This window comes from Astatotilapia calliptera, chromosome 10 (genome assembly GCF_900246225.1).
Source record: "Astatotilapia calliptera chromosome 10, fAstCal1.2, whole genome shotgun sequence".
NCBI lineage: Eukaryota > Metazoa > Chordata > Actinopteri > Cichliformes > Cichlidae > Astatotilapia > Astatotilapia calliptera.
Window position 1 is genome coordinate 11,976,299 of NC_039311.1, and position 23,645 is coordinate 11,999,943.

Below are 23,645 nucleotides of genomic sequence, written 5' to 3' on the forward strand. Positions count from 1 at the left end.
GTATATCCTGTTTTCTGTTGCTGCTATGACCCACTTTCCCCCTGGGGTTCATTAAAGTTTTATATCATCTATTTATGGCATTTTTGAGCAACACAGAGACCTTTTAGGTTGATTCATTTCCATAAATGATCACAAATAAATGCAAGATGATATGGTACGCCGCCGAGAAAATGTCAGTAGAACATGATAGCGTTCATCTTGCATAAAATCTTTAATGTGGTGAAAGGGTGATTGGGGAGTACAGTGGGAGTGATGTGCATTGTTTGGACATGCTGATATTGTATCTTCTTACCACAAGGCGGGCACTGCAGCATAGGTCCTGAGGAACATCGCAGAGGGGAAGATGGATTGAGAAGGGCAAAGGGAATCAAAAAAGAAAGACAATACTCACCTTTATCAAAAAGCAAAAGGGAGAAAGAGAATTAGTATGTAAGCTTTGTTTCTACAATCAAGATGAGCATTGACCACCTGCAGAGCATTAATTCTTTTTGAATTCAGTTTGTTTTTATTGTATCACGGTGTCACATAAGTCCCATACTCCTCTAACTGGTCTATAATTTTCCCAGTATTTTAGATTTTAAACTAAACCCAAATTTTGGGTTAAAATGCTCAGATCTCCATTTGTGAAAAACTGGTTCCTCATTAGTCAGTGCATCTCATACTTTTCCCCTCCCAGGTGGATGTGTCTGTCTGCTTCAGTGACAGTGACCTGTTTTTGTTACCACAAGGGCATTGCCAGCTGTGTACATACAGATACTGTCAGGTCAGCATTTCTCTGCCTTTTCTGAAAGCAACTTAAGCAGGATCATTCCTAACCCATCTGGCAGCCTTACAAATCTTACGCAGGAGCTCACAGGTGAGTGTGTGACCCAGACCTGGTACCACAGGGTCAGGCAATACTGATTAAAAGGAAGATGTGGGTCTATCAGGCCAGCTGTAGGATTAAGACTTCAGGCTAGAGAGGACCTGGTAGATTTATTTCTGGCTTTTTTTGACTGAGTTAGGCATATAACGCTAAAATTGAATAAATGGCGACTGTTAGATTTGCAATGTTTTTGTCCTTTGATAACCAATAGTATTCTGTTCATGTGGTCAGATGCGCTTGAAACTCATTGTAATAAACAGGGATTGTTCCCTGCATGGGAACCAACATATATGCAAAATATTTTCATTTCTGTAAAAAGCTTTCATTTGTAACCCAGCTTGAAGCACACTACACTGGGCAGCATCTCTCTCCAAGAAGTCTAGAAATGATCCCTCAGCTGTGCATCATAGCTGTGACCACTGGGCATTATTAAAAAAAAAAAAAAAAGGATATGTGGGGGAATATGTCTGCCCTGTCAGCAACTGCCCAGACTTTGTCTCATAACTCATCTGTATCGTTGGGACAGATTCTAGTGTGGTTGGATGTTCATATTTTTAGATTTAGTTTAACCACTGAATGCAACAAAAGCATAAGCCCAATTCCCCACATACAGGTGCTTAAACAGAAAGTCAGCAAGCTAGAGAAAAACAAAAAACAATTACTGGAATGATCTGTTTTTTGGGGAAGATATATTTTCCCCCTTACCTGTCATAGACTGGTTTCCTAGCACCTGTGGTCATTTTGGCTCACAGCATTTAACTAGTTTTTGTTTGTTTGTTTGTTTGTTTGTTTGTTTTTTGCATCTTCAGTCTGATTGTTTGTGTAGTGTAGATCTAGTACGAATAAGATTTTTTAATGACTCTACTGGGTGATCAGGTCTAACATGTGCTGCAAAGCATGGGATAACACTGGAGGGTGGTTTGCAACATTTTCTATTTTGCCGTTGTTGTCACAATTTGCTAAAAAGGCTTTTGCCAATGCAAATGTGTCTGTGGTCTCTCTCTCTCTCTGTCCGTGCAGGCCTGCTCACTTTACTTTTTGATGTGGTCAGTCGTAGATGGGTTTTACCTCTACACGAAATGTGTGCGCCCATGAGTGCAGTCCGAGGTTAAGGTGCTTAGTTAATGGTTTCTAAATTGGGATTCAGTCGGGTTTTTTGGATGGTGAATTTAATGCACCGGCGTATCCCGGTGGTTGCCTAGTAACGCGCTAGCAGTGGGCGCCGTAGAGAGATCTCTATGGTGGGCGCTCCATTAAAACCGTTGGCGCTCCTGACCTTGGCGTCGTGAATGCGCAAAGCACACAGACTGTGCGAAGCAGGAGATAAGAGTGAAGATCTGCGCGTTTGATACCGAAACCGGAGAAATATTCCACTCACACTCACACACACGCACGAAACATATTGTTTTATGTAACTGACGGGCATAGTATGGAGGAAATCTCGAGATGGAGCGCGTCTTAGCTTGTGAATAAGCAGGTGAGTTAACCTAATGATTCTGATCTTTTTAATTCCTTTTTTCTTCTCTCCATGAGACGAATCTTTGTTCAGATTGATCACTGACATCTGGGTTGACTGTGTTCTTTAAAGCGATTGCTTTGCGATTTACCACAGTGGCTCTTTTCTGTGCTCGGTGTTTTATTTTCCCCATTTTATCCAATATTACACCGTCCTAGACCTAGATTAAACAAGCTTCCCAGTCACAACGTGAGGCGCGCACACACACACAAACACACACACACACACACACACACACACACTACAGCAGTTTGTCGATGCTACGTGGGCTGTGGCTTGGTTTTCTCTGGTCTGCATCCTTGCATTAATTTATAAAGCGGTGATCATTATGTTTGAGTGCTACCTACACCTTCCGCGGAGGATATTTTTTCACCCCTACACCAATCCCTGCTCCTCTTTATTGCCTTGCAAAATTAGGGGGATTTGGGAAATCCACTAAAACGGGTTTGATCCACACCAGTCGAATTACAAGGGCATTGGGAGCTCGGTAGCCCACTGTTGTCTGACACAGGCTCCTTCTCCAATCTTTTCATGTCAGGGGGGGCCCCGGGCTACCAGGATCCAGTCGATAAGATGTTGTTGAGATTTTTTTTATTAGTGGTGAATTGGAGTTGATTTGTGTGCCTGTCAATGATGTAGGTGTAGAGATAGTAATGGTGGGAGTGAAACATGATTACAGCAATCATTCTAATAGGTTTGTAACTAGGATCAAGTCAGTCAAATGGGAATTGAAGTATTTTGGCCTCAGGGACGCTAGGTATTCACTTAAACCACCGATGTGGCGCAGCCACATGTGTGTGTGCATAGTGCAAACAAGCCTGTTAGAGTAAAACATTATGGTTGTAAAACAGTTTCTTTTTTAAAAATATAACTTAGTTACTGGGTTCTGGGCATGTTGCCAGTCTAAATTGCTAAATAACTTGCGGTGTATCATACTTGACTGAGTGATAGCTCAATTTTATTACATGGCCCATTTGGTGTAAGCTATAAAGCTTTTATCCACATCTGTCCCATCGCACACCAGAAGAAGTTGGGAAAGCAGTATGCAGGCGCTTTGACTGTCTGCAGTGACGTCAGTGAAACAAAATAAGTATTTTATATGAGGTACAGCCCCAAAAGAAACCACCTCAGCTTTGCTCCGACACTTAAATTAGGACTCTGATTGAATGTCAGATGGAGAAAAACGTACCGATGGGTTGAAAGCAACACTGCAAATGTGTGATGAGGAAGGTAATGCCTCTCATTTTAAGTCCACATATTATCTCCTCGATCTCCAGCATTGCCTTTTTTTTTGCTGCTTCTTAAACCAGAGACAACTAACCAAGTCTGACTAGTGATTCCCTCTGTACAGCATGTTACCGCTAATTTCATAATGGATAATGATTTCACAGCAGGTTTTGTGAAGAGAGAGAAGGCTTTTTCACCTCTAAATGGATCCAAATGATTTATTATCTGTGTCACTTTCAAACCAGGAGATGTGCCCTGATATACAGAAGAGAAAAAAAAAAAGAAAAAAAATCTGCTTCTTTATCTTTCCCATTTAAATGTCGTGGGAGCTGTACATCATTGTCGTATAAAAGATAGGGGATAGAACAAGTCTTGTCCTTTTTGGCTTTTGGTGGAACATTCATAACTGTTAATTAATACAGACAAAGCTGGCCCCAGGCACAGATCTACAATATTTCTCAAATGAACCTCGGTGCTAGTGTGAGAATAAAAATGTATCTGAATTGTCTCATTGCCTGGAAATGGGAATAATGTAATGATGTTCATATTGGTTGATGCACAGCACCTGCAAAAGAAAAGGACGAGCTGCCTCTGTTTGTGTCCCTGCCAGTGTAAACAAAATGTTGCAGAGAACAAGGAAAACCGGTGCGCCACAGCTATGGTTAATTAGTGTTTATAATAGCGGGAAGAAACTGCTCCCTTTCTTATTAGTTAGGTTCATCGGGTTAAAAATGGAGCTGTTTAGCAGCAGGCTTTGACAAACCTCAGTGAAGTGCTTATCAATAATCTAAATAGGTTAACAAGCTTGCTTTTGCTTTGCCTATTGACATGCCAGTGTGAACCTGATGTTAAGCACATCACACCTACTGCTGTCCTAGACCATAAGGACTAAGATGGGATGAATTTTGTATTAGAGCATTGTTAATTGGATGAGAAACTATGCATTTTATTCTCTATAGGTCTCCATGGGGTAAGGTTACACTTTATTTTACCACTGTGCACACATGTGGTTGGGGTGGCTGTGTGTGACGCTTACACACCAGTAACTACTTATTATTAGGTACCTGGTGATTGCATTTGCAGTGAGGTACGAGATAGACTAATATGTGTTAATATGTGTTCAGTGACTTGAAGGACTAACAGGTCAAAAATCAAGGAATTCATTTTGCAGCTTCCATTGTTTTGTGCTTTGCAGTTATGCAGTTCTTCTAGGAAATGAAAACTGTAGTGGTTAAAAACTAGAAAAGGCAGTAAAAATCCAAAAGCTAAAATAAATCATCCTGCCTTGAACTCTCCATTCACTGACTTACCATTTATGACACCTGAAAGTAGTGGAAGCAAAAAGTGCAGAGCAGTTACAGACATAAAGGCTTTTCGAAATACTCCACCCTGTGGAGAGGTTTGGGTCCCATCAGGCATGTTTGTTCTGCGAATGTTCATCACTTCCATTATGTATCATGTCAACAGCTGACAGTACTGCTTAGATGCACTGAAAGACTTAAAAAAGAAAAGAAAAGAAAAAGACTGCACTTATGATTTGGGGTTTTTGAAATAAATTAAACACTGAAACATTCCAGTCGAGTCATATTTATTCTCCGCGAGCGCGCCGTTTTTTAATCTTGCTTTGGTACTTATCAAAGATTTGTCTCTTCTGCTCTGTGTTGCTTTTACATAAGAAATTGAGTTCTTAACACCTTTTAGCTCGAGATGGTTTCGCAGCGTCACTCCAACATCACAGCAGATGGGTTTTTCAGATTTTCCCTATCGCCTCCTCCACTGATACACAAAGATCAGTATTCAGTGATTTGTGCATGAGCAAGCATAAAAAGGTTATTATCAAGCCAGTGTGTGCGTTTAGCGCTAAACTGGAGGAAGGTAATGCTTTTATTAAAAATATCATTTATGTGGATATTTTTTGTTTTTTTCACTCTTTTCACACATTTTCATGTTTTTCTGGTCTAATTTGTCAAATCCTCTCGTTTTCAGATCTGTGTTCCCTGCAATGAAAGCTGGAAGTGGGGGCGCTCGATACCTGGTTGAGGTGTATTCGGATTTTATAACTGTCAGATCTAAAGGCGCAGTGAGTGATGTCTGGTTGACAGGGTCAGTGCAGAAGGACTGAATAGACACTAAAGTGTGCATTTGTGTTGTGCAAGGGCACCATCTTGCCCAGACCATGTGGCTGGCTACATTTAGAGACCATCTGTTGCCTGCACACCTGCTACATCGGCAAGGGACTGTAACCATCACCCATTGTGCTCTTCTTTGGTGGATATTATGTTCCTGCTGGTCACTGACCAGGGCAACGAGCCAGAAATTTTACCCAACTGTGACCACCCAGTATGGAAAACTGCGCGGCCTCAGGGTTCCTGTGCCCAGTGAGGTCCTCAGGCCAGTAGATCAGTATCTCGGGGTCCCCTATGCTGCCCCACCTCTGGGCGAGAAGCGTTTCATGCCCCCTGATCAGCCCTCCTCCTGGTCAGGTATCAAGAACGCTACCCACTTCATGCCCGTCTGCCCTCAGAACATCCACAACACTGTGCCAGAGATTATGATGCCAATATGGTTCACCTATAACCTGGACACAGTGGCCACATACATTCAGGATCAGAGCGAGGACTGCCTGTATCTAAACATCTACGCTCCAACAGACGATGGTGAGTTGGTGTGGTAAAAAGGACAGCGATGGCGTTCCACGTCCATTGATCACTGTTTATCGTGGCCCTGATGTTGTGCTGTGATCATCATAAAGCATGCGTGTAACCAATATCCATGCCACTGCTGCTAGCAAGGGCTGATTTACTGCCCAGTGCAATGTCATCATTGTCCGACATGTTGCTGTCACATTAGGGGTAATGATTTGGTAGGCAACTAAAGAGTTTTCCCTGATGCCACTTAATTGATCCTCTGCATACCTAAACATAGACAGACTGAGGCATGTGCATGTTCTCCCAGCAACAGATATCGAGTGAAGTACTTCAGAGCCAAGGTGTTGTTCAAGCACTGGTCCCCCCTTTAACTAAATGAGATTTTTGGTATTTTTTAAAATAACAAGCCTACAGCACCAGTGGAAATTACAGCAGTGCTAGTAAAAGTAAAAGTGCTAGCTTTCCATGTTTTCTAAAACTTCTTTAAAATTACCGAATCACTGCTTTGCTCCGACAGCATGTCTGCTGGGGGCTAATTAGTGAGGTACAGGAGTCAACCGTCTATCGCATGCTGAATCCCCTCCTATTCTTCTAACTAATAGAAGTGTGAAATGAACCAGCGAGGAAACATTTTGAGTGAATCTGCAAATTAGCAGCACAGTGTAACACCACGGTAATGCTGCGTGTTCCCTAAATCAAATGTTGACAAACAGAGGTCTTTAATTCAGGTTACTTCAATTAGGTTTTGGTTTCTTACAGTTACAGCTTCCCTCCAGAGTATTTGACATAAGGGGGGGGGGGGCTGAAAGTTTAGCCGTGTTCAACTTGTAAGATGCCACGCTTTGACTGGCTTTTCTCTGGTAGCATAGCAACAACAGATAAACAGCCTCCTTGAGAGGTAGCAGTCCAAAATGGTGTAGCCCCACAGCCCCTCGAATGAGTTCCTCCAACAGGCCTACTCATCTGGCCACAAACAGGTTAAATAACACATTATTTCAGAGAAACATTGCCCTTTTCTTCTATACATTTTTCTCTCTTCAGACTTGTTCATTGTTTATTTAAAAGGCACCTGGGGCATGCTCTGACTTTATTACCTGTTTCACTGATGTGAAACCCCTTTTTCACTTACCTCCAGTGGTCTATCTCGTCCTGTCACATTACACAGGCTGTTTCTGAATATTGCACTATTCAAAGTTTTATCACTATTCACCAAAACACTATATACCTTATATTCCACTCCCTTTGCAAAGAATCAACGTGACACTTTGTCTAAATATAGAGAGAAGGATGAACCAAGATACGTGCATCCTTCGCTGTCACAGTTACTGAAGCGTTCAAAGGCAACAGCATGTGTATGTGCATGTGTGCGTACTTACAAAAGATTTAACGGGTAATACCAATTTGTTAAAACCTGAATTATAAACAGTAATCATTTTGTGTCATAATGTTAGCATCTTAACACTAACATTATACCTAACTTCATCTACCTTTTTTGTACCGAGGAAAGTCTGGACCGACAGTATATTATTTAAGAGGCACAGTCAACCATGCTATTTTGAATTCTGTACTTCTTTTTTTTTTTTTTCTTATGTGAATCCCAGGGAGCCAACACAAGAAAAAAGGGGCGGCTGAGATACATATATCTGAAGGTATTTTTAAGAGCTCAAAGTCTTGATGCATGGATTCTTTTAGTTTCATGAAGATCTTACACTCCTTTGTTTTGACTTTCCTAAAGAACTGCGGGGGTTTCTTTTTATTTGAAGAGGAATAAGAAAAATGTTATCCGGTTTATGATTACATAAGTTTCCTGTTAGTGCATCTCGGTCTTGTACTGAACACAGTTGCAATCCTTTCAGTAAGTGCTATATCTCTATTTTCATGCACATTGATCCAGAGATTGCATTATTACTTATCTGTCTTATAGTCCTTTGTAAAGACAGTCATTCGTCAATATAATAAATTGGCCCCAAAACATGAAATATAGATTTTCTGTTCATAGCGAAAACAGAGGACTGTTTCCTTCTTAGCTCATACTAATAAATAGAAAGAGCTCAGAGTAGTGTGACACCTTCCACTTCATATCTATAAAGTTAGGTCTAAACATAGACAGTCTCAAATTTGTGGGTTTTTAATATTGCTTACGCATGCATGTTATACATAATGCTTGCTCCGGCACCTCACATGCACTATAGAAACTGTGGTTAATTATTTATTATTCATACACACGTGTCAGAGCATATTTGCCATTTGTCATTACAGCTTCCACACCACAGGCCTCCCACCTTAGCTTGCTTCTGAGCACATTTTCTAAGCAGTCTTTTCCCATACCTCATACTGAAGTGGTTGGGCCATAAAGTTTTAGTAACAGTTCTCCTTTAAGTCTACATTTCACTGCTGTTCCACCCCCACCTCTGCAGGTGTTTGCCTAGCATCTGTGTGTGTGTGTGTGTGCGTCGATGTTGCAGATATAAGGGACTCCGAAGCACGGCCCGTGATGGTCTACATCCATGGAGGCTCCTACATGGAGGGCACCGGCAACATGATGGACGGCAGCGTTTTGGCCAGTTATGGAAATGTTGTTGTCGTCACGCTCAACTACAGAATCGGAATACTAGGTGCGGTACATTTTAATGGCATTTCAAACAACACATTTAGTCCTGCTTGAACTTGGGAGAATAAACTGTCACCGCTGTCATTAGCGTCAACTGTGCTGCTGTCATTACCGTATAAAATGTAGTACAGACATGAGAGAAAACTATAGTGGAAAGCTGTACAAGGAAATATAGCTTCCTGAGATCTGGGTAGCATAGTGTAGCTTGGCCTGCATACAAATGTTGTCTTCAGAGGAAAAGCTATGCAAACACTTATCATGCCATGTCCTTGTTTCACACAATCTGTTTTATACCCACTCTGAAAACACAATTTATCTTCTTTTAGATGGATTTATCTAATCTGTACAAGATTATCAGCCTTTCTTCGAAGTAAAACAATTTAAATGCACCATTCGCAGGCACTTACAAGGTCGAGAGCCCCCCCACACCCTCCACCCTGTGTTTAACATTCAAAACAGTAAGGTGTTTGGATGAGACTTGACAAGCGGATCAGTAACAAGAGCAAGTGTAAGAGCAACGGTGACCTCGCTGTAGTTTAATGACATTTTTTTCTGGAAATAAAAGGTTTATTTACATTACATTAAACGTTATGAAGTCACTCTTATGAGGAGAGCATTGAAATTTCACGAGCAGCGGAGCCTGGATCGCTTGGTAAGGGGCGCTGCTGCTTGGAAGACTATTACAAGGAGTCGGCTAAGGTAGTGGAACGCTGTGGGAGAGAGCAAAGGCATATTTACACCTGAGGGGGAATGGTGTCAGTTCATTCAGACTCCCCGCTGGGCTACAGCTTTAGATCAAAGCTGTGACATATTTGGTCGAGCTCTTCTTCATCACTGGCTCTGTTGTCTCTCTGTATACACCAGGCTTCCTCAGTACCGGTGACCAGGCAGCAAAAGGAAACTACGGACTCCTGGACCAGATTCAAGCCCTACGCTGGATAAGTAAAAATATCGGGTACTTTGGAGGAGACCCCAGTCGCATCACGGTTTTTGGATCTGGAATTGGTGCTTCCTGCGTCAGTTTGCTGACTCTATCCCACCACTCAGAGGGTAGGAATCTGCAATCACTGTTTTTGAAGTTGTCTCTCACTTTGATGTGGTGTTAATCCCTGCTGTTTGGGCTATAACTAATGCAAAAATTCAGCACCAGGCGGGGGGCAGTTTTAGAGTTTTGTTCTCCAAATGAAGCTCCAAATGCTCTGGCAGGGAGATGAAGTGTTATGATATGGGAGTAGGGTAAAGGGGGTATTCGTTAAGTAAGTGATTGCTTTTGTTCCCCTTTACTCAGTCTAATCAGGCTAAAAGCTCTGCCTCTTAAAACGTGAAGCTCTTAAAGAAGCCTACTGGCATTATAAAGTTTTCAGCATGTCTTCGAGTTCACCTGTGACCATCAGTTTTTACCATTCCAACTCATTTATATTTCAGTCTCTCGGCGTGATGTTTGTTTACCCTTGTGTGCCTACCTGCAGCGTCCGAAAATGATTTAAAAATACCAACGATGTTGTGTGTTTGTCGTCCGTCATTGCAAAACCTTGAGCGAAGACATTGTTTACCAAAGACAAGGTTGGCATGAGAATGAAGCAGTCCGAATTCTTAAGATATTCTCATTAAAAACTGATAAACCCCTCCTCCACGGCTCTGGCTCTCTCTCTGGCTCTCTCTCTCTCTCTCTCTCACTCACACACTCACTCACACACACACACACACACACACACACACACACACACACACACACACACACACACACACAACTGCTGCATTAGTGTTGTAATTGAAAATATACTTTAAACCAAATTATTTCATATATTTTGAACAGTGTAAGACACTTTGATTTTAATTGAAATTCCTCTGCAAAGGATATACATTACCTACAGGAATCTTCTGACACTCGGTAAAAAGAAAACTAGGTAACAATAAAACATGCTGTTTGATTTACAGTCATCCAAAGCTCCTTGCAAGAATCAAAGATGTGTATTTCAATATGGGTGGCCTGCTGGGAGTTGAACATCTTATCTTTGCTGTATTATTGCCCTGGTTCTCCCATTGATGCTGGCCAAAATCACGAGAAGGACAGAAATTGTGTGTTTTCATCTATGCGAGGACAGGGAGACTGCGGGAGCCGTCCTTTGTGAGGTTTGTATTGAATGTCCTAGCTTGGCTGCAGCAAATGCACAAAGACCTCCGGCTGTCTTTGAAGTAGACTAGCTAGCTGCTGCCCTAAAAAATTGAAATAAATGACAGCAAAGGAAGGAGAAAGTGACACTGCCCCTGCACTGCTTTTCCAGCGAACGCTCTTCCTTAACCCCAGCAGAGTATTTCTGAGTTGATACATATCACTTGTCATTTTTAGGTGCTAGAAACAAAATCCCTAGAGACAGAGGTGACGCACTGCATATAAACAATTCAACAGAGCAGCGTGTTTACTGTATCAACACTGAAGGATCAGGGTAACTGCATATTCAGCTCTCTGCACACACACCCCTGCACCACAGAGTTGGCACCAGCAAGCTACGTGTATGCTAAGCAGCTTGTTAGCAGGACGCCAATAACGTTGCTGCAATTACAGTAGCTCTGTGCATGACCAGTGTAAGGAAAACTGGAACCTCCTCACTGAAAATTGAGCCGAGTTGAAATTGGTTTGATGTGCATTCCCTGTCATCTGCATATAGAGAAGACGCCACATGAGACAAATTAGAAATCAGCCGAGAAAAGAATGGATTTTCTTTTTGGCGTTTTTCATATTCTCAGAAGAAGAAGCAACATTCCTCTTTACTAATTTATTTCTTCTACCCGCTGCTTTACTTAGCGGCGTCTCATCTGCTCAACTCGCCAGCCTTATCATTCTTTGTATTTCTAATCTTCCTGATTAATAATCAAAGTACGTCACATGTGGCCTTGTTTCATCTTGTTGCCACAAGAAGCAACGGGCAGCCAGCCTCAGATTTAGTTATGAATACCAATTAATGCAACGTGAATCATGTATTTGCTCCTGGCAGTCAGGAATGCTGTTAATAAATATGATTTTGCTGGTTAACCTATGTTCTCTGTGCCTTTGTCCTGTGTGTTTTTGTTCTGAATTTTGTCTCCCAAGGTCTGTTCCACAGAGCCATCATCCAGAGTGGTTCAGCGCTGTCCAGCTGGGCTGTCAACTACCAGCCAGTCAAGTACACTCGCATGCTTGCTGAGAGGGTTGGCTGCAATGTGTTGGACACAGTAGACATGGTGTCCTGCCTGCAGAAGAAAAGTGCTAAAGAGCTGGTTGAGCAAGACATCCAGGCTGCCCGTTACCGCGTGGCTTTTGGCCCTGTCATCGATGGTGATGTCATCCCAGATGACCCAGAGATCCTGATGGAGCAGGGCGAGTTCCTTAACTATGATATAATGCTGGGTGTTAATCAGGGAGAGGGCCTGCGCTTTGTGGAGAATGTGATGGACCTGGAAGACGGTGTGTCTGGCAGCGACTTTGACTTTGCTGTGTCCGACTTTGTGGACAGTTTGTATGGCTACCCAGAAGGGAAGGACACACTGAGGGAGACAATCAAATTCATGTACACAGACTGGGCTGACAAGGACAACCCAGAGACTAGGAGGAAGACCCTGGTGGCCCTCTTCACTGACCACCAGTGGGTGGAGCCCTCGGTGGTAACGGCTGACCTACACGCCCGCTACGGCTCGCCCACCTACTTCTACGCCTTCTACCACCACTGCCAGAGCCTTATGAAGCCAGTGTGGTCAGACTCAGCGCATGGAGATGAGGTGCCTTATGTATTTGGCATCCCCATGGTGGGCCCAACTGATCTGTTCCCCTGTAATTTCTCCAGGAACGATATCATGCTCAGCGCTGTGGTTATGACTTATTGGACCAACTTTGCGAAAAGTGGGTGAGTAACAGTGGATTCAGCAAAAAGTAAAGTAATAAGAATGTGACTCATTTACACATTCGTTGAAATGCATTAAATTGCCATTCATTCTAATTTCATATTCCTGTCTTGGCTTAGAAATGATTGTGAAATAACATAACTGTCCCTAAATTGTGCCTTAGTTTTTATTGCTTTGCATCAATTCCTGACATTAAAAAGATTTTAATTTAGACAACTTATTGTGCAATAGGTCTCCTTACCTTTGCTGCAACTGGTTTGACCTCATTAAAAATGTTTTAAAAACAGTTTAACTCTGCACCCATACGTGTGAACTTAATTGCTTCCCTGCATACATAATGCCAGATCCTAATAAAAATCAGACATCAGTCCAGCACAGTCATATCAGCTGACAAAACTGAGTGTATCTATTTAGTCTCTTTTTTAAACAGTCAAAGTCTTGTTTAGCTATCTCTAAAACCTGGTGTAATGCACATAACACAGTTTCATCACTTTGGGCAGCTGTCCGAAAGGTAAGGGCTAATAAAATTTACAGCTAAATTCGCATAAATGTTTAAAGCAGTTCATTGGTGTTTAACAAAAAGGTTACACTGAAGAGAAAGTTTGAAGACACAGTTTAGATGTGCTCTATAAATTTAAGGCCAGCTTTAGTGAGTTGTGTTTTTTGATAGGAGTGACTCACTTTGTCACTACGGAAATACGTCGACTTGTATTACAGATAAATGCTGGTAATAAATAAGTGTTTAGAGACGAACTCTTATTTTTCACTCAGGATCTGTCTTTCCTTCTGGCAGATTAGCTTTTTTTTAAATCGATTTTACAAGGAGGCAAAAAAAATGCAGCCGATTCATCTATATATCTGTCTTCAATTTTCAGCGATTGTGAGTTTATTTTGCCCAAAACAAGCAAAGATCAAATTGCACTAACTGAAAGGCTTCCAGTAGGATGTGGAGTTGGAGTGGAGCTCTGCACCTTTTTTTCTGACAGCTTTGTTTTTCAATTCATCATACCAAGGCAAAGATTTACTAAGTGTGTTTGAAGATAAAAGACATCTAAGTGAGTTGTGGTGGAGGGCTCCCCTGCTGCATGCCAGAGTCTTCCTTCATTTTGAATGCACAACTGCAATGAATCTTTGTGGGTGATGGCCCTAGTGGTTGGCAGATATGCAGCACTGATCACTATAGGCTGCTGTTTCAGTGTGTGGGGGATGAGGGGATGCTGAGCTCTTGAGGAGAGTTTGTGATATTACATTGTGTTGACCTGTTGTTTTGCTTATATATTGATAAGGTTTCTCTCCTCTTTCTGTATTGCATTTCATTGGAAAAGCTATCTTTCCTTGTATATTTGGAAGGGCAAAATTTATGGACTTGACTTGTGGGCCTGAGCAATGAGGTTAATGTCATTTTCACCAGAGGGGGCAGTTTTACCAGACTTTTTTTAAGTACAAGAAAAGAGGTTTTGTTAAAAAAAAAAAAAAAAAATCTTGTAAAAGCACCAAGAGTACCAATTCAACTTCTTTAATCAAGTAAAAGTGAAAAAGTACATGCTGTGAAATGTACCAAACGAACTGAATCTCATGTTATATTAATTGCATCATAAAATAATATTAATACATAGGAATAGAAAGTCCATTTCAACTTAAATTGTAATTCTGATGATTGCACTCGGCTTGAATTCCTGTTATGCAGAACAGAAGCAGAGGACAAACAAAGGGAATAAATAAAACCAGCTCTGTTTGCATTTGCCTTCAACTGCAGACTTTGCCTCAACGGCTAAACAGGAAAATGTGTATAGTCAGTGAGATTTGGCATGTGTGTGAACCCTAAGCTTGTGGTGGTGCGGTGGGGAAAGAATCACTTAGAACTAAGATAGAATAATTTCTGTTGTGAGCTCCATTTTTTTGTATACAGGCTTTGATCAGCTGACCTGTGTAGCTGCTCTGAATTCAACAAGATATAAGCAGATGCTTTTGCATAAACTGATTTCCAAAGCCTAGACAGTATAAAGCTAAGGTAGGATTCATTGAGTGAATCTAAACAGCACGATCACCCTCAATCTACTGATGTAATCTTACATTGACCATGAACACCACAGCCGCTCATGCACCAGTCCAACAAAGTACAACATTATAAACTTCACTACACTACTGCAAACCTGCATGCCCTTCACAAAATTGCAACCTTTTATGTAACCTTTTAATAGCGAAATGTTAGTATAAAAGAAATTTGAATGTTACGTATAAGCATCAATTTCAAATCTTAACGAACAGACCTTACCCTTAAAAATAATCAATAATAACCCTAAAAAATAAACCTGTTCTTTTTCTTACATCTTTCTCCATTTCTAAGTGAAGTTATCTCACTTTCTTTGCTCTCTCTGAGGAACAAAAACAACAACTATACTTTTAGCTAGTAGATGTGTGGCAAACTGCACAGAAACACTTTGTTTGCTGACATTTGTTGAACTCTTAGAAATATTGAATTTAAAATCACCTGCTAGTTAAAAAAAACATTTCTTCCTTTATGTTCACTTCTTTCTGTAGCTCTAGCAGTCACAACTTATAAACACCTTCACTAAAAACATCATTCCAGGTCATTTAGTCCAATTAAACCCCTGAATACAGCGCTAAATGAGGCCTAAATTTGTATTTAAAAAAAAAAAAAAACTTTAATCTCTTTGTGTATGGTTAGCGCCGGTGATTGACACATCGGTAGGGTTGTCTTTTATGTTTTTTGTTCCCTCCATTTAGATTCAGCCTGATGTTTGAAGGTGCTCAGTGACAGCATATAATAACTCCCCTCAAATGGCTAAAGTAAAAGTTTAAGTAATGAGCCTGTTTAAAAATGTAAGGAGCAGAAAGGAGAGTTGTTTGTGATAAAGATAGGGAGTAAAAGTAAAAAGATGCCAAAAAAATACCTAAGTAGAAATTCCTGCAAATTCTTCTTAAGTTTAAGAATAGTAACTGTAACAACCAAATACTTTGCACATCCCTCCTGTTATTAAAACAGTAGTGATGTAGATATTTTCAATAGTGATGCCCATTGATGTTAGGGCAAATATAAGCCAAATCACATATTTAAAAAATCTCATGTTCATTGAATTAGGATTGAAGAGGATTGTGCTAAAAGTTAATATATATTGAAATTAATTTCCCTCCAAGGCTAAAATTTACCTATGATGTCTTCATAGGGATCCTAACAAGCCAGTGCCACAGGACACCAAGTTCATCCACACCAAGGCCAACCGCTTTGAGGAGGTAGCCTGGTCCAAGTATGACCCCTACGACCAGCTGTACTTGCACATTGGCCTGAAGCCTCGTATCCGTGACCATTACCGTGCAACCAAAGTAGCCTTCTGGAAACACCTGGTGCCCCATCTCTACAACCTCCATGACATGTTCCATTACTCCTCCACCACCACCAAGGTCACACCACTGGATCCCACCCAGTCCAATGGCAAGAGGTCTGGGGGTACTGGACGCCCGCCTTTATCCACTGCCCACAGTAGCGGAGAAGGAGGGAGAGAGATGGGTCCTCTGATCATGCCAAACCCGAGAGATTACTCCACAGAGCTCAGTGTCACTATTGCTGTCGGGGCGTCACTGCTGTTCCTCAACGTTCTGGCCTTTGCTGCTCTGTACTACCGCAAGGACAAGCGCAGCCGCCAGGACACTTCACAGCAGCCCAGTCCGCAGCGCGAAAGCAAAGGCAATAATGCAAGCCACACCACAACAGTAGACGAGACCTTGTCATCCCAGCAAAGGAACCAGTGCGAGGCCCTTCACAATCCTCTCCACGTCTCGCCCAGTTTGGACTATACGCTCAGTCAGCGCCGCTCCCCTGACGACATCCCTCTGATGACCCCCAACAACATCACCATGATCCCCAACTCCCTAATGGGCCTTTCCAACATGAGTCCATACAGCACCTTTCCCGCTGGCTACAGCTCTGCAGGCCTGCCCAGCACCCACTCTACCACAAGGGTATAACCTGGCAGCCAGAAAGAGATGAGAAATGTGACATAGATGAAAAATGGAAATGTAAAGCTGTATTTAGGATGTGTAGGTAAAATAGGATTTAATATGTATGTTCTGTCTTTTTCCAAAGGTGTACAACCGCGAACATCCTGCCTTTGCTTTCTCATAATAGGAAGTCTAACTGCAGAGTCATTTTATAATAATCATTTTCAAAGGCAGTCGAAAAGAAAAAGTGCATTTCATTTTCCACTTTGGCTTTTTTGGAACTTTACCTAGCAAGAACTTAGTATAATGTTTGTACAGTTGGATTTGTATGGGAAGTTTTTCTTACTCTGTGATATCTATTTTGATCTCGTGGAACAAAGTGACATTACAACTCATGGTGGACAGAGATGAGATCTGGGAGAAGCATAAAAGCAGTATTATTATTACTATTATCAAGCTATTTTATACATATTTCTCATGGTACATTGCTTATTATGAAAATGTATTTTTACTGTAATTACTTTAAATGCCTTGTACAGCACATCGCTTACATGAGGAATTACTGTGGAGTCATGCCAACAATGGATTGAAGTTTTACTGGTCACATGTGTTAAAACTGTCCAATTTACCCAAAATATTTCTATCTGGTAGTGCAAATTATAGCACTGTGTGTGTGTGTGGGGGGGGGGGGGGGGGGGCTTGGTTTGTGAGAGTGTGGTGCGAGTGTGTGGCTGACAGCTGCAGTACAAAAATGTAAATTAGGCACTGGTTGAAATTAACCATTGGGTTTTGCATATGTAGTATTGTGTAATTTATTGTAGTCTATTTGAGTAACCTTGCTATGTTATTGTTTTATGTGCTTTTCAATTTTTGCTTAGTACATCGTAGCAATAGATCTTCTGCTTCACTATAAAGAGAAAATTGCTTAAGATGTGTTTTTCCTACTCTAACCAAACTCATGGTTCTTTTGGCTTGGCTTGTTTGTACAGAATAAACTTAGACCAACATTTTATTTGTCGTTTGTTTATGAAAAGCCTACTGTAAGGTCTTCAGAGAGATGACTGTAATTACATTGTAACTGTATGTATACCAATTCAGTTATTCACATTTAAAAAGCAGTTTTATGAAACTTGCAGAATATTGCTCCCTCTCCAAGTGGTTTGGACCTCTTGTCAAGCTAAACCCAGGGGTCTTTCTGTACTGAATGGACACGATGGACCTCAAGCTTTGCGATTTGAGTTCTTTGAACCTATAAAATTGTTTACTGGTAATCTAAATGAGATGGCTATTAAAAGATTTTTGGAACTAAAGATGAGTCTTGTCCGAATCTGGGATTTGAACACAATTTATAGGGAAAAAGCAGGTATAATGACAACTTATAAATCGTATATGTCAAGAAAGGTAGTCCTAAGCTGTATAATATCTAGGTCATGATTAGCCTTAGAGATGCAGTTACAGGGGAACTGTGCTGCATTTACACTGTTACACTGTTCCTGGAGTGTTTTTTAAAACCTTGGTAAGCCGCTAAAAAAAATTCATGTAAGATATTTGAAAATCTGGGGATAAAGAAGTGAGATCAACAGACCTCTGTAACTGGCTTCTCTTCTTTGCTTGAGGCTAGCAGCTGGATGCTACATCAGCTGACACTATTTCAGCACACCTAACTCTCCAGCTGAAGTGTTTTCTGATGAGTTGCAAAAAAGATGTCTCCAGTTCAGTTATAATTTGGATTTTAAAGTCCAGTATTGTTAAATAGTTTGAATGTGAGGCTGAATAAGTGGAATCTCGATTATTTCCAGTGAAGTAATTTAAAAGATGTGAGGTTAATTTAGGTTTAGATAAGGCTTGGGGTTAAAATTAGACTATCTATGTTGATTTGTTCTCTCTAAAGCATTACTAGGTCAGTAACTTATATATGCTATGTTGGTTATCTTTTCCGAGTGTAATAGATAATATAATGGGTTGGCCTAGCGTCTGGGTCTGAAAAGTGAAACCACCACAGATATCCCTTAAAACTACAATCTTTCTAATAACCAGTGGGGCCAATACTTGTGTCTGTGAAAACACTTCCAGCCCTATAGAGGTCTATGAGAAAACAGCCTTTAGCTTTGACATATGTAATAACTCCTACTGAGTTTTTGGGTTCACTCACTTGTTTTGACTCTAATTGAATAAAACATTATTTCCATTTTGCTCCGTTTTGCATTCCAAGTGTCTGTTCAATTTAATTCAGTGTTATTTATATAGCGCCAAATCACAAAAACTGTTGTCTCAATGTGCTTTATATTGTAAAGGTGCTACAATACTAAAGAGAAAATCACAAAAATCAGACAATCCAATTATGAGCAAACACTTAGTGTTGGTGGGAAGGAAAAACTCCCTCTCAACAGGAAGAAATCTCTGGCAGATCCAGCCTCAGGGAGGGGCAGCCATCTGCTGTGAACGGTTGGGGGTGTGAGGCGACAGGACAAGAGAAACACTGTGGAAAAGAGCCACACATTAATGACTAATTAAAGGAGAAAGGAGAGATTCTTAGAAAGAAGAGATCCTCGGAAAGAAAAATCTCTCCATACACCACAGTGGAGACACAAACCATGCCATGGTGTCTAAGTCCATCTATGTCCAATCTATGAATCAGAATCAGATTGCCTTTTATTGTCATTGCAATATCTAATACAAGAAATTAAGGCGATAGATAGATATTTCTGCCAACAAAGACATTCACACAAAAAAACAGTTTTTACACAGTGAACCAAACCCTTTCAGGAGAAGACAATAAATATTTATGAATACGAATGAGTCCAATTGCCTCACAATAATAATGTTTAATTTAGAACAATGTTTACACATAGAGAAAAACTCATGTTGGACATGTAGGGTCTAAGCAGGTCAAACAGCAAGTGACCTGGTGGAAGGTTTCTTTAGTGATCCTGAAGGCTCTTGAGAGGTATCTCTCTCTTGCAGTCTCTTCCATAGAGGGGATACAGCCAGTGATCTTTTGTACTTTCTTTGGATAGCCTTTTTAATGTCCTGCACTGCGGGAGGCCTGGTGAGATTGTTGGAAATAAAGGTCCCAAAAAATTTAAAAACATGGACCCTCTCAATAGAGTCTCCACTGATGACCGAGCGAGCCTCTGCTCTTCGTGATGTCTATGATTTATTTTGTTTTCTTTTGCAAGATTGTTTGCTGAACACCACATGACCAGTTGATGGACCTCAGCCCTGTAGAGAGAGTCATCTGCCGCTCATATGAGTCCCACTAGTGTGGTGACATTAGCAAATTTAATAATGGTTTTAATGGGATGGACTGAGGTGCAGTGTTTGGTAGGAGAGGAAAGACTAAACTCAGCCAGCTTCTTGATCAGGCTCTATGGCGTGATGCTGTTAATGTTGAGTTATAGTCAACATAGAGCATCCTCACATGTTTTGATTCATTTGATGATTCAAGGTGGAGTGGAGAGCTGTCGCAATGGCATCCTCTGTGGATTTGTTCACTTTGTAAGCATAGTGATGTGGGTCAAGAGTCAGTGGAAGACAGGCTTTGATGTGATTTGATACCAGCCCTTCAAAGCACTTCAGGATTGTAGATGTTAGGGCAACAGGTCTCCCTGTAGTTAGTGAGGGAGTCAGAAGCTTTCCTTGAGTCTGGATTGATGACAGATGACTTCAAGCAAGGTGGGATAATGATTTGTGCAAGGGTTAAAGATGTAGTGGTGAAAAATGCTGAGGTCTGGACTGGGACACGCCTTGAGCACTTTGTTGGGTACCTTGTCTGAGCTAGAAGCTTTTCTCAGCCTTCCTTGGGTTTACCAATCTAAACATGAGGTTCACATCACACTCCTGTACAGTGGTAGTAGGTGTAGATGGAGGGCCCAAACTGGGTCTTTTAACCTCAAAGCCAGCAAAGCAGCTTACCTCCTCTACCAGGGAAGTGTTCATGTTGTTGAGTTTGAGATTGCTGTCCTTGTGATTAGTGATGTGTGTCCTGCCAAGCCTGCCTGAGTTTATTGTCAGTAAAGTGGACCTCAATTTTCCTCTTACAGTCCTGTTTGGCCTGATTGATGCCACTTTTCAATCTTGTCTTCGAACGGACATGAGGGCTAGATCATTCAGTCCTCAAGGGAGACTGGACTTCCTTAGTTATCCAGGGTTTCTTGTCAGAAAAAACGCTGATGTGCTTAATAACACAGGTGGAGATGCAGCACAGTTTGTGTATATTTGAAAAATTTCCCATTTAGTGTGTGCAAAGCAGTCCTGTAGCTCAGTGATAGAGCCCTCTGGGGAGGTTTTGATGATCATTATGTGTGGCTTTGTTTTTTCCTGAGGGCTGCGTGCTAGGGGAAGGAGTAATCAAAGATGGTCTGACAGACCCAACTGTGGAAGGGTCACAGTGCTGTATGCATCCCTGATGTTTGAATACACCCATGTGGCTTTGTGTATAGATCCGCCTGGCAGCCCTGCTTCTGCCTTCCTCTCTTTATGGCACCTTCATTGCTTGGCAGACCCCAAAACAACCTATGGTGAGCCTGGAGGTCTTGTTATGTCCATTGGGATGTTGTGAACTCACCAGAGGTCCAACATGATAGCCACAGGACACTGTTTATAAACTCCTGACATCTATATAAGAGCATATCTTTACAGAGCATGAACAGCAATGCCAGAAATAACACAAAAGACACCACACTAGAGAGCCAAGAGCTATTGCACTAATACACAGAAGTTATCTTGAGTGTAACACATTGTGCACTGTATAAATGATCAGATCTACATCCATCATTTATATACAGATTATGATTGTATCTAGCGTTCGCTATCAAACACTATGGCAATGCAGCCAGTAGTCATCAGACACTGACTGATGAATTGGCACTTTTGTCCAGCATGTGGAGCGTTGAGAATACTAAAATTATCCAGATCTCATCTTTTCATCTTCTTTGCTTGGTACACACCTTTAGAAAAACCACCAACACATTCCTTACAGTCGTCATGTTTCCTTAGGTGTTCCTGCTACTGCTGCTGTTTTAGGCTTCATCTTTTAATCATGTTAAAACACACTGGCTGGTTTCATATCCCAAATACCCAGCTGAAAGAGTCTGAGATCACTAAAGATAATCAAACAAACATGGAGGGAAGCTTAGTCCATCCTTACTTCAGCATCTGGGAAAATAAATAATTTAACCCTCGCCACAGGAGGCCTTTGGCACTGAAGTCACTCCCGACTGAGCCTGACTTGTTTTTCTCCTCCAAGTGCTTGTTTGTTTGTTTGAGAGCTGTTTGTTTGGTTTTTTCATAAGATAACACGACACACATTATGACAACGGTGATAAGAGATTATGTAAATACTTTTACAGGGCACTTCTCCACTCCCTCTATATAAACATGCATATTACCATGTTCAGTGTGTAAATACTGGCAAGTGTATCTATCCTAGGCAGTCAGTTATAAAAGTGTCATATCAATTACACTGTCTCATAGGCCTACATTGCATTATTTTAACATACCCTGCAGAGTAGGACCAATAATAATATAGCTACAATTTCCTATGTGATTATGCAAAATAGCCTTTATAACATTTGCACGTTAGCTGAACGCTTGGGCAGTAATATGTTTGCTTAAAATATCAGTTCATGCATTAACCAGAGGCTGTTACGCAGACTTATTAACTGCTACCGAATAATTTATCATATGATCTATGGTAACATCACCGGCCACCATCTGCATCAGCTTTGTGGAATGCAGTTTATTAATAAAGTCTCTTTTCATGCCACCCAAGACAGCAAGCGTCTAAATCCAGTCCCCCTACCTAATCCCCGTCCTTTGATTGTCAACATTAAGCAAAGCTGACAGCCATTGTACACACTCATATGCAGTACAGAGGTTAATTAATGCTTCTTGTCTGTCTCTCTTTCACATTCTCTCATATGTCTTCTTAGAGACTTCAAAGGCGTCACTTCCCTGCACTTTAAGTGTATCAGAGCCAGTGTCATGAATCCTTTCTAAACAAATCACTTGATCTGTAATTGCTTTGAGAAAGGTTGCAGAATGGAAAGTTAAACCAAACAATTTCAGCATCCAGAAGCCGATTATATTTGAAGGAACTGTCTGAGGAGGAGTGATTTTTTTATTTATTTTTTGGGTCGGGAACACAGCAGTCCCTCCAGCTTTTTACAGGATCCGGTGAGTTGGTAAAAATTGCACTGCATCTCTAGCAGTCCCAATAACTAATACAACTAGATAACTGTATAGGCAGCACGGTGGCATGGTGGTTAGCACTGTTGCTTCACAGCAAGAAGGTCCTGAGTTCAATTCTACCATCAGCAGGGTCTTTCTGTGTGAGGTTTGCGTGGGTTCTCCCCGGGTACTCCGGCTTCCTCCCACAGTCCAAAGACATGTACTTTGTGGGGATAGGTTAATTGGAAAATCTGAATTGCCCATAGGTGTGAATGTGAGTGCGAATGGTTGTCTGTCCCTGTGTGTTACCCTGCGACAGACTGGCGACCTGTCCAGGGTGTACCCCGCCTCTCGCCCTATGACAGCTGGGATAGGCTCCAGCACCCCCTAGATAAGCAGAAGCGAATGGATGGATAGATAACTGTATAATAATATAAAGTGCTGTTTCTCCAAAATAATTAAAGCATTCCCTTTTTAATTCCTGGTAATTAAATGTGATATAATAGTGTGATCATTTGTGTCTTTTGATGATGATATTTGATTACGTCTACTTGTGCACTGTGTGCTTTAAATGGCAAATGAAAGGAGGGTGAGGATTTTCACTCTCTCGTAAAAAAAAAAAAAGCATGGTGTTTTCTCCTGCTGCACACTGGCGCCTTTGTAGTGAACCCAGCTTTGACATCAACTGGGTCAAACATGAGGGAGGGAGGGAAGGAGGACAGCAGCTGGACCCAACCATCAATGTCACCCTTGTTACTCAACTTCGTC

The 23,645-nt window shown here is 41.3% G+C and overlaps 1 protein-coding gene across 2 annotated transcripts; it reads left to right on the forward strand.

The window, feature by feature from the left end:
* The first annotated feature begins 1,976 nt into the window (after positions 1–1,976).
* On the forward strand, positions 1,977–17,384 carry LOC113030783 (neuroligin-3-like). Of its 2 annotated transcripts, XM_026182496.1 has the most exons (7): positions 1,977–2,342; positions 5,595–6,265; positions 7,858–7,905; positions 8,722–8,871; positions 9,732–9,917; positions 11,959–12,748; positions 15,935–17,384. In XM_026182496.1, exons 2-7 carry the CDS (start codon positions 5,785–5,787, stop codon positions 16,731–16,733), a joined length of 2,454 nt encoding a protein of 817 aa, XP_026038281.1. In that variant the 5' UTR covers positions 1,977–2,342; positions 5,595–5,784; the 3' UTR covers positions 16,734–17,384. The 2 variants fall into 2 exon arrangements, with proteins under 2 accessions (XP_026038281.1, XP_026038282.1); XM_026182497.1 differs by lacking the exon at positions 7,858–7,905.
* The last annotated feature ends 6,261 nt before the right edge of the window (positions 17,385–23,645 follow it).